This window comes from Amblyomma maculatum, chromosome 4, assembly GCF_055883805.1.
Source record: "Amblyomma maculatum isolate TAMU_Amacu chromosome 4, ASM5588380v1, whole genome shotgun sequence".
NCBI classification, from domain to species: domain Eukaryota; kingdom Metazoa; phylum Arthropoda; class Arachnida; order Ixodida; family Ixodidae; genus Amblyomma; species Amblyomma maculatum.
In genome coordinates, this window is record NC_139347.1 from 201105587 (window position 1) to 201116346 (window position 10760).

Consider the following 10760-nt stretch of genomic DNA (forward strand, 5'->3'; position numbering starts at 1 on the left):
TGTTAGGCAAGGAGACACAATCTCCCCAGTACTATTCACAGCTTGCTTAGAGGAAGTATTCAGAGACCTGGAATGGGAGCAGTTAGGGATAAGGGTAGATGGAGAATACCTCAGTAATCTGCGATTTGCTGATGACATTGACTTGCTAAGCAACTCGGAGGATGAACTGCAAATAATGATTGGTGACCTAGACAGTAAAAGTAGAAAGGTAGGCTTGAAACTCAATATGCAGAAGACAAAGTAATGTTTAACAGCCTCGGGAAGGAACAGCAGTTTACATTAGGTAGCGAAGTACTGGAAGTAGTAGGCGAATATGTCTACTTAGGACAAGTAATAACCGCAGATCCAGACCATGAAAAAGAAATAACAAGAAGAATAAGATTGGGATGGAGCGCATTTGGCAAGCACTCACAGATTATGACTAGCAGCTTACCGGTATCGCTAAAGAGGAAAGTATACAACAGTTGCATCTTGCCTGTACTCACCTATGGGGCTGAAACGTGGAGGCTAACCAAGAAAGTTCTACTTAAGTTGGGGAGAACCCAGAGGGCTACGGAACGAAAAATTGTAGGGGTAACATTAAGAGATAGAAAGCGTGCAGAGGGGGTCAGAGAAATAACTCAAGTTACCGACATTCTAGTGGAAATTAAGAAGAAATGGACATGGGCAGGATATGTAGTGCGAAGAGAGGATAACCGATGGTCGCTTAGGGTAACAAACTGGATTCCAAGGGAGGGAAAGCGTAGCAGGGGGCGGCAGAAAGTTAGGTGGGCGGATGAGGTTAAGTTCGCAGGGATCAAGTGGATGCAGCTAGCACAGAACCGGGTTAAGTGGAGAAAAATGGGAGAGGCCTTCGCCTTGCAGTGAGTATAGTCAGGATGATGATGATGATGATGATGATGATGATGATGATGATGATGATGATGATGATGATGAGAAAAGCGTGCTTCGTCCGCACCTGTACGGGACGCGCTGAGGGAGAAACCGCGCTATAGAGATCTCTGTACGGATAGTATAGTGCGACGTCAATATGCAGAGCTGTAACGATAAATCTCAACGCCCAGGTGTTTTACAACAAGCCACTTGTCGCGTGCGTCGATATGCGAGCGTCCCTGTTGCATCTATGTTACACCAAGGTCACAAAGAGAAAAGCAACGAATTATGTTCGCCACTGTTGGTCTTCGCAGCCGAAAAGTGATGTACTCCGCTATGGCACATTTCTGTTGACAGTATTTGCAGTGCTGCAGCTGTACGGCAAAAGTACACGTCATCACCACCTGACTACGTCCCCTTCTGGACAAATGACTTTCCTCGAGCAGCCTTGTGCCGAACCAGCTGCATCCACCTTATTCTCGCAAACTTCCGCCCACCTAACTTTCAGCCGCGCCATGATATGCTCTCATTCTCCTGAAATTCAATCCGTTTCAGTTGGTGACCATCAGCTCTCTTCCCTTCGCATCACATACACATGTCAATGTTTTCTTCTTGGTTTCTAATAGGATGCCATTAATGCACCTTGGTTATGTCCCCACTCCGCTGTCTTCCTTTCTTTCAATCAACTTCCGGTCATGCCTCACTGTGTTTTCCGCAATCTGAACCCAACCCTTTTCGATAGCCTCTACTGTTCATCCAGTTTTTTTCTAAAACTGGTAAGGTACAAGTGTAGTATACTTTCTTCTCGACGGATACCGGTAACTTCGGGGTACCTGCCAAATACTCTCTACCATTCCACTCCCGTGATGCCAATCTATGGTCGTTACCAACTCTAAGTAAATGCATTTCCATATATCTCAAGCTGTTCGCTGCCTATCGTTAACTACGGTACTTTTCCGATTTTTTTAATTTAGTTGTCTGCATATTAAATACTGGAATCAAAACTCTGCTTTGCGAGTCTAGATCATTGATCCTAATCTCACGTATACTGATTAGCATAGAGTTGTAAGATGCCACATTATGTCAAAGATCATATGACTTGGCTGTTTAAATGTGCACTTATAACCAGGCCGTGCGAACCAGCCTTCGGGGCCTATATGGGTAGAATTTCTGGCTCGGAATGCAAGGGTTCTAGCAGGCGGAATTTCGATATGGGCATCTCGGCATCCACTCCAGTTACAGCAAATAGTGTAAAGAACATTGTCCCCTTTAGGGTACGACCGCAGTTCTTCATAAGTATGCTAACAAATCAGCCAGATAGCTGAGATAAAGCAATCGACTGTCTCAGCCCGCCATCGGTGTTCGTGACTGAAAAGGAGCGCCGTTTTTTTTTACTTCCAACTAGCGATGGGTAGTAATGTTGTAGTTGTCATGTTATGTCTCCTGATATCTTGCGTTCTGGATTTTCAGCTTTCTTTTCTTGCCATATCGATGGAGGTTGTGCCGTTATGCAATGTGGGGCTGCTGCCAGATTAAGCGATACTTTCTACTTTCTTTTTTTTTAGCGCGGTGCATGGGCGCTGTACTGTATATGTTCCTTCGCGTGAAGCAATAAAGCTTTGTTCAAGGCAGCCCTTTGTGGTGCGTGCACCATTTGTCCGTGTTCTCCGTTAATGCGCTGGTGTATGGAAGCCTGATGTAGCATCACGCTAAGCAACAGGTTTTAAGCAATTTCTACCTCATCCTCCCTTCTAAATTGACAAACCCGAGGGGGCAGCTCCTGACAAATACTCCATGTAAGGTGGCCCTACATGACGTCACATAATCCGACAACCAATCAGTGCAAGGCCATATCAGCTTCCAGAGCCATGCCCGTGATTTTTACCTTCCAATGCCGACGTCGTTAGTTTTCTTCCCTTTTTTTTTCCTTTTTTTTTTTTTTTTTGAGAGCGGGGCACCTAACGCAATCGCGTTAAAACACATCCTGTTGCCGCAAGGATCATGGAAAGGTATATATGCGCACTGACCGGTATCACAGGTACAGGCCGAAAGCATAATTCTACTGGATAAACCTACAAACTTTTTCTCCCATTTATCCGTTTTCCCTCCCCTCCTTTGTGCTAGAACAGTTCACTGGGTTAATACGCTTAGCATTATAGAAATATAATCCGAATACAAAATTTACTTCGCCGATACAAATGTGCGGTATAACGAGAATCTATTATTTTTTCGCTTATCGCGATTTTGCCCGAAGCATGAGCCGAGAAACATAGCGGAAGCTCCGTGTTTTTGATTTCGTTTAGTCGCCCCGATTGTAAAAGAATATATGTACTCGCACCACTCTAGCGAAGAAAGAATACTCCATAAGGCAGGAAATATGATTGCAGCGTGATACACAGAAGGAAGCTGTTATAGCATCCGGTACACATCCTGTGCCTTCTAAACGCACAAGAGTCACCTATTCAGGTCTATAAATACTTCCTGCACGCCAGAAGTGAGTCCAAGTTTTTCGTAAAGTCTCTTTATATCGATGATGGTGCAATATCCCAGTATGCAATGCTTCAACGAATATGTTCAGTGCGTATATTTTAATAGACAAGTCAAAGCAAGACGGCCTGTTTTGCTTCAATATACGTTTCCAAGCTCCAAGTTATTTGATTTGGGTTCCCTCGCGCAAGAGAGAATTATTCGCACCCTTCCGTAGTCTGCGTCATTACGGTGTAATAATTACTATTCTCCGCCTGCAAATTTTCCCTTTTCAAGAAACATCGCTGTAATAGTTTCTTTCTTAAACTAATTTTTGTTTATCAAACATGCATGATGACTGTGAATGAAGCCATTGCGAGGCAGCATATTTGCGTAAAAAATGTACAACGTAAAATCAGGAAAGCATTCGGAGTTCGATGTGGAGCAAACTTTAACCGCGTGTCGTTGAATGATGATGATGATTATTAAAATGTTTATTGAAAGCCACATTGGAAGGCTCATCGGCGGTGTCCCTAGTCCCGGACACCGCTGGTAAAAGCCGCTGCCCGTGCTCTTTCGACGAGGGCTTGTTGTTGCTTGAGGTCCGAGCTGGACAGGGCCGCCTCCCAGCCTTCCCACGTTGGCTGATTTATTATGTCAATACTGTTTTAGGTATTTGGTCGTTTGGTAAATAACCAATTAAATTGAAGAAAACGGGAACCAGCTAAGGAGCTTAATGAGCAGCCTGGCGAACAAAAGAGCTCTGTGAATCAGGCTGCAGTTAACAGCATAATCAAATATTCGTTCGTAAGCTATTCAGTTCAAATATTATATACATATAAGGTATGGGTCTTAATCTGACGGTGTTCGAACATGGAAGGGGCAAAAACTGGCACATTCTTGCACACTGCACGAACGCACGAACACACTATTGGCATCGGTGTTCATTAAGCGGTTTTAAATAAATTTGGCCGACATTTTAAAAAATTATTTTATGAGTCCTAGAAACTCGATACATTTCATAACCGGCTTGATACCACAAGCTGTAAACTCTGAAACACTGCCTGAACATTGCCGCTTCGTATGTCCAGGAGTTCTAACCTTTATTTCTCTACACACCTTCCCACTTGCCATAGAATTTTGCTATGAAGTCTCCCTGGTCGCTTCCGTTTGCTGGACTGTCGTATGCGCGAGGCGCATACGACAGTTCAGCAAACAATATGGCCGCGGAACCAGTTCACGACAGTCTAGAGAGGAAGCATTTCGACAACACCCTCGCGTAGGGAAAATGTCTCTTACCCCAAATTATCTCGATAATCACTTGACCTCACTGAGACCAGCCCAGAAATTTTTGCACGCCAAGGTAGTGTGCTTAGAATAAACTATTTCGGCGAAGCCGTTACGTGTTGGTCAGATAGCGGGTGTCCCACACGGTCTCAAAGGAATTGATTATATTTAGTGATCAGTGCTTTAAAAACCCGATGTGTACCAGTCTTGTTAAACAAGCTGAATGTTGTTTTGAGCCATGTGGCCAAGTCAGCATTATTTTTCATGAAACCTTATTATTCAAAGTCTAATTGTTGAACTTTTCAATGATTCGTACAGGAACTAAATGTCGATATAAAAGTTGTAGAACCGCTTGAAAAACAGCTGTCAGAAATTTTGTGCCAACCTACATTTTACGTAAAGCAGTTCTTTTTTAGCCGCCTTAAAAAGCAACTCAAACAATAAAAAAAATATTCCACTTTACAACGGGACTACTACTGCGCCCCAGTTAAGATGGGCCTTAGAGAACAAAGGTAGCTTCTCTCTGGAGCTTTATCACCGGTAGAGCCTTACGCACGCATTGAGCATGAGACGTGAGTCAGCAGATGGTCACGTAATAACGTATCTGCAAATAAACCTACAGTGCGCAAACGAGAACTTGATGCAAATATTGTAGACCTGTTTTTCAAGATGGCATAAAAATTTTGAACTGACATTTTGTTCGTCAAGTCAGTAATTAAAATGTACGAAATTTGGCTTCACTAATTAACATGGGAGACAGAAACGTGCAGCGTATATGGTCATACAGTTCTCAATAACCCTCATTTAGTTTCAATGGGCTAGGGACACTTCTTTTTTTTAAAAAAAAAGCTTGGTTTTAAAATTCTCTAGGAGTAATCTGGTGCCAACCGTGTACCGAGGGACTCAACTGCTGAATGTTTTGTTTTTTTTGTTTTTTCTCGCGCAGGTCAGCGTAATGGAGATCATCGTGACTCCGGCAGAAGACGCGCCCTTGGTCAGGGAAAAGCGCGACGAGAGCCGGCACTCGTCCGATTCGAGCAATTCTCCGCCGCCCACCGTGTGCAGCAACAGTAGTTACGTGGGAATTCGCTCGAGCGTGTTCCTGGACATGCACAGCCCCATGGAAGTGTCTACGTCGGTGGTGCTCAGCTTCTGCCGCAAGAGCGTGCTCCGCCATTACTTCCGGCTCCTCGCCATGGTCGGATGGAGGCCCCTGGTGGAGACCAGCGAACGCGAGCGATGTCAGCCCGCGCTGCAGACGCTCAACGTGATGTACAACGTGGTCATCTTCGTCGTTCTAATCCTGGGACACATTCTCCAGTACGCATCCTGCTTCCGAAGGGACGGCATCACGTCCTGGGAGAGCCACTTCTCGTCCATCAAGAACTACGGATGGGGCAATGATGCGGTAATACTCTCGTGCTTTCTTTAAATGTGCTGTGCGCGAGGTCCCGTACATGCAGAGTCAACCCAATGGAACTAATTCAATATTTAAAACATAGTATCAGTGTAATAAGTGTGCAACATAACACTTTTTTTCTAAACTGCCGGAGGGTTCAGCATGCAGTAGGTTTTCAGTAACTAAGCCAGAGCATATAAGAGGGAAACATGGCTCATATTTTTACTAGTAGTCAGCGGTAAACCTCGCTCTGGCCAATGTATAAATTTGCCATCGGAAACTTTAACCATAACGACAAACATGTTAATATTGTATGAATTGCATTGCACTGTCTTCCGTTGTGCTGTTACACATATGTTATTAGGCGTCCGGCATATACTTTCCTCCTCTCGATTACTGTGGGGCTCTTCGCAGTCAGCCAGCTTAGTGGCGGCACTTGATAAGTAGCACGTCAAGTCGTTCAACTGCCTGAAGGCGGTGAACAACACTATACCAAAGTAATGCCTACTGTTCTCTGTTTTTCAAAAGCTGTGTGCCTTACGTATACTCAATGCTCGTGATACTAATGTGCAGACGTGCGGCGGGAGCTGGTTTGCAGTGTACCTTCTGCCGGCGGCGATGCAGATTGGGGCGTACATCGTTGCTTTCCTGCACATGCGTTCCCACGAAAGCGAACAGTTCCAGGCGCTCATGGAAAAGGTCTTCCTGCAACTGACCGTCACCGACGTCTGGAACGTAGCCAAGAAGCGCATAACGCGTCGTCTGCACGCCGTCTACGCCGCCGGCGTCCTCTGGATCGTCGCGTCCGTGGCGTCGCAGGTACTCAATATTTACGCCGGCGGTACGCTCAACTTCGAGTGGATTTACGTGTCTGAAAGCGAGCGCACAGTACACTACTTCCTGCTCATGTCGCTCGTGGTGATGCTGCTATTCCATGACATCGTCAGCATGACCATCGCTACGAGCTATGCTATTCACTGCCAGCTCGTGCTCGTTTACCTCCAGAACATGTGCCAGGCCATACGCGAGAAAAGGATGACGTTCCTCGAGTTTTTTAGGGGTGTCGAAGAGGCCCGCAAGAGTGTCAGGTACCTCAACCAGCGCCAAGCGCTGGGTGTCACGCTACAGTTGACCTGGGTCGCCTCCAGAACGGTGCTCTGTTTCTACGCCCTGTTGGGTACGCCATGGAAGCAGTGGCCTCGCTTCCTGGCTGGTTGGCTCAACGTCATCGTTTGGCTCTCGCTTGTCCTCATTCCGCTAGTACAAGCCAGCCGACTCAGCTCGACGTGTAATCACGTCAGGGAAGTTGGCCTCGAGCTGATGGCGCGGCCCTTCGGGTACGGTAACGTACCTCAGTCCGAGCTGGACACGTTTCTCCTCTTCACGTCGTCGTTGAGGATGCAAGCCAAGCTCTGCGCCCTCCCGATAACGAAACGCACTGTAATATTTGTGTTCCTGTTCATCGGTATTAGCTTGTTCATATCTGTACAGCTGGACATAGTTCACTTCAAGCCTTAGGAGGAGTTTAATTCTAGAAATGAGGTTAAATATTGTACACAGTTTGTTGTTCCTTTACATTTGTGTTTAATATTCCTGGAATATAAATGATTAGTGGCAATGCGGCTGTTCCTGAAGTCTGCTGGGGAATTAAGAAATAACCTGCATAAAACGACAGCGTCCGCGGCTTTTCCCCACTGGATCGCCTGCTTTTGATTGCATTGGTGTTCAACGTTAACCGTTCGTAGACCCTTTTATTTGTTGCTCGGTTAGCTAGTTTTGCTCCTGTGCAACCTTTGTTATAGTCGTACTTGTTTTATCGCACGCTTTTTAACTGTACTGTCATAAACTTATTTCTGTTTTTAAAGCAAATTAAAACATTTTACAACCACATTAATGTGAAGAAATTATGCTTGCACACGTACGTGCTTGTGTCCGGGCAAGCAATTGTGTCATTTAGGTGCAATTTTCTGTACGAATGTACTACTGAGGCACGGTAAATGTTCGTTGACATGTACGAAATTGAAGATTGGCTATCCTTGTCTTACCTCGCCGAAGTAAAACGAATCATCAATTCTTTAACACAGCCAGAATGAGAAATAGCACATTATGTATATCTAGAGTATAAACTAATCAAAAGTAAATAAATGGTCATTATAACGCGTGTGGCCCTACATACATATCTTTTATGGTTGGTGTGGGAGCGTATATTCTCAAGTCTGGACCAGAACTGTTTTCTATTTTGTGCTTTTTCTCATACATGAGCTGTAGCAAATTTTGTGGACAGAATTAGGCAAACTTATACCATATGGTATGGGCTTGTCAACAAAATACCAGTATTGATATAATAAATTAACCAACGTGGGAAGGCTGGGAGGCGGCCCTGTCCAGTTCGGACCTCAAGCAACAACGAGCCCTCGTCGAAAGAGCACCGGGCAGGGGCTTTTACCAACGGTGTCCCGGACTAGGTACCCGACCAGCCTACCCTTAATCTAATCCAATGTCAATAAATGTTTTCAGCTCTATCATCATCAGGGGGCAGCCGGCCATGATGATTGGCAGGAAATTTCAGTTCTCATCCCAAAGGAAAATTCTGGAGAAAAATTTGCTCCTCTTTACGCCAATCAGGTCCTAGGAGAGACTGTCGTCTTTCCTGAGCTGTCCCTTCCTCTGTGACTTAACCGTGGCAGTACCGCCAGCGAAAATTTTCTCTCTAACTGGCGCTATATGGCATGTTGCCAGAACGTTATTTTCTCTCGAGGGTGCTAAGAGCTTCGGACTTAGCAAAAATAGTGCCAGCAGAATGATGAGGGGGTGCCAAGTTGCGCCTAGTGATGCCACAACTACTGCTCCTACTACTGCTACTATTATTACTACTACTGCGCGAATGTAAAGCATTTTAAGCCCAGCTGCCACACAGTCTTTCCCTTTCTCTCCCCCTCGTCCTACACGTGGACTGCCTGGTTGACCTGAAACCATCATGCCATGCCTCCCTCCCCCTGTCTGCAAGGTGAGAGATTATTCGCGTGAACGAATAAAAGGAAATGCAACCTGGACACAACTCAAGTTCCCGGTAACAACCATACACAATTTTTCTGTAGCAGATAGCAGTTCGGTGTTGTGGATATTCTAGTTATTTAAATAAAAACTAACAATCAGACCAAATCTTGAGCTGGAGAATGTAGTTTCCTAGGGGTTGTAATTTACACAATTAAGTCGCTTGTTTTGAAGCAGTACATAATCAAATTTTGTTACGTTTTCTCCTCTGAGGTGATGCATAACACATTTGAATATGCATGAAATCACTATGGGGGTGATACTCGCCTACGATCATGTAAATAATTTATTTCTGCATTTCTTTCATAAAGTTTCTGTTTTACTGTATGCTGTCAGTGATATGAAAAATGTTTAGTCCATGTACATGAAAAACCACGATTTACCACTCGTGCACTGTCTGTTACGATTCCAGCTTTTGGGCGAGACTGACTTCGGTGTTCAATGAATTGAAGCTACACAACAGGGACTATATAAGAGTTATTTCCTCACATAACCTACATAACTGTTTCATAAAACAACCAGCGTCCAGTTGAAACCGGAAGATTATCAATAAGAAATTAGCCGGCCGTCACAGGAGAATACCAAGACGTGATCCTGGTACATTATTTTCTGGAATACCATTTGAAAAAAAAAAAGTAGAAGCAAAGAGTTTGTTCTATATAGTAACGTTGGTGGCGGCAGAATCCATCGACGTCGTTGTCAAAGAAGAACAAAGTTGACTTGTACGACTTCAGCCGAATATTCACGAGATGAATTGAAAGAACGGTGCAATAAAACATTCCATATATGCACTCCTTGACCTTGATGCACTTTGATCGCTAACGTGACCAATGACCTCAGAACCAACGCTCAATTAAGCAGTCCCATATACGTACATTCTTCTACGAGGACAATATTCCAGTGGACTACATTATCCGAAACCAGAGCCTAATTGTTGCCCTATTGGACATGTTTTATTTTTATTTGTTTTGAAAAAGCTGCCGTGTACCTACTACACACAAATGTTCTCGAAGTACGTAAGATCCTGATTCAATCAGCACTTGAGAATTCACCACTGAGTGGCCCGGAAGCAATTGAGAACATCAATGTTATAATTAAGGCCGCTTCTTTGATATTTGAAAAATTTCTCCGAGTCTTTCTTGCCAATTAATTATCCCAAGAAAGTGACAGGCTGGAACGAGATGCGAACTCCTTATGTGCACAAGCAGTGCAGGAAGATTTTGAGACTGAATTTTCTAGCCGCAGGTCGCATTTTGATGAATTGATATGCAGTACAATGTGAACTTTGAAGGACCCTATTTTAGTGTTTGCCGATCTTTTCAATTATACATAACTGTTTATGCTCATTTCCTCGAATAAAAGTTGTTTTTTATCTATGTATTAAACATACGTCTGTCATACATGTGCGACTCCCGAGACTACATATACATCTTCGGTCTTTCAACCGACTGATATGTTTTTAACGAAGCTAGAACAACCCTCTCCTCCAGACAACTGAAATTTTAACTATATGCGCAAAGTTTTGTTCCTTACTCTGAATCTGAGACGCGCCATGAATTTTCGCCTGTCCTCTTTTGCTCTGAACGAAAACGGCAGCGGTTGAGAAAATCTCCACCCATCAGTTTGCCATGCACTTGCGTTAGGTCGCCCTGCACCTACTTACAGCTTTCAAAGGCACACT

General features: G+C 44.4%; 1 protein-coding gene across 1 annotated transcript in view; it reads left to right on the plus strand.

Annotated features, from left to right (window-relative positions):
• LOC146193986 (uncharacterized) overlaps positions 1 to 9862 on the plus strand; it is a 32856-nt gene extending 22994 nt beyond the window's left edge. Inside the window, exons 2-3 of the mRNA XM_084602913.1 lie at positions 5573 to 6034; positions 6599 to 9862. Of these exons, the coding sequence (XP_084459039.1) occupies positions 5582 to 6034; positions 6599 to 7543 (1398 nt within the window). The 5' untranslated portion in view covers positions 5573 to 5581 and the 3' untranslated portion in view covers positions 7544 to 9862. The remainder of the gene's footprint in view (positions 1 to 5572; positions 6035 to 6598) is intronic.
• Positions 9863 to 10760: the final 898 nt, after the last annotated feature.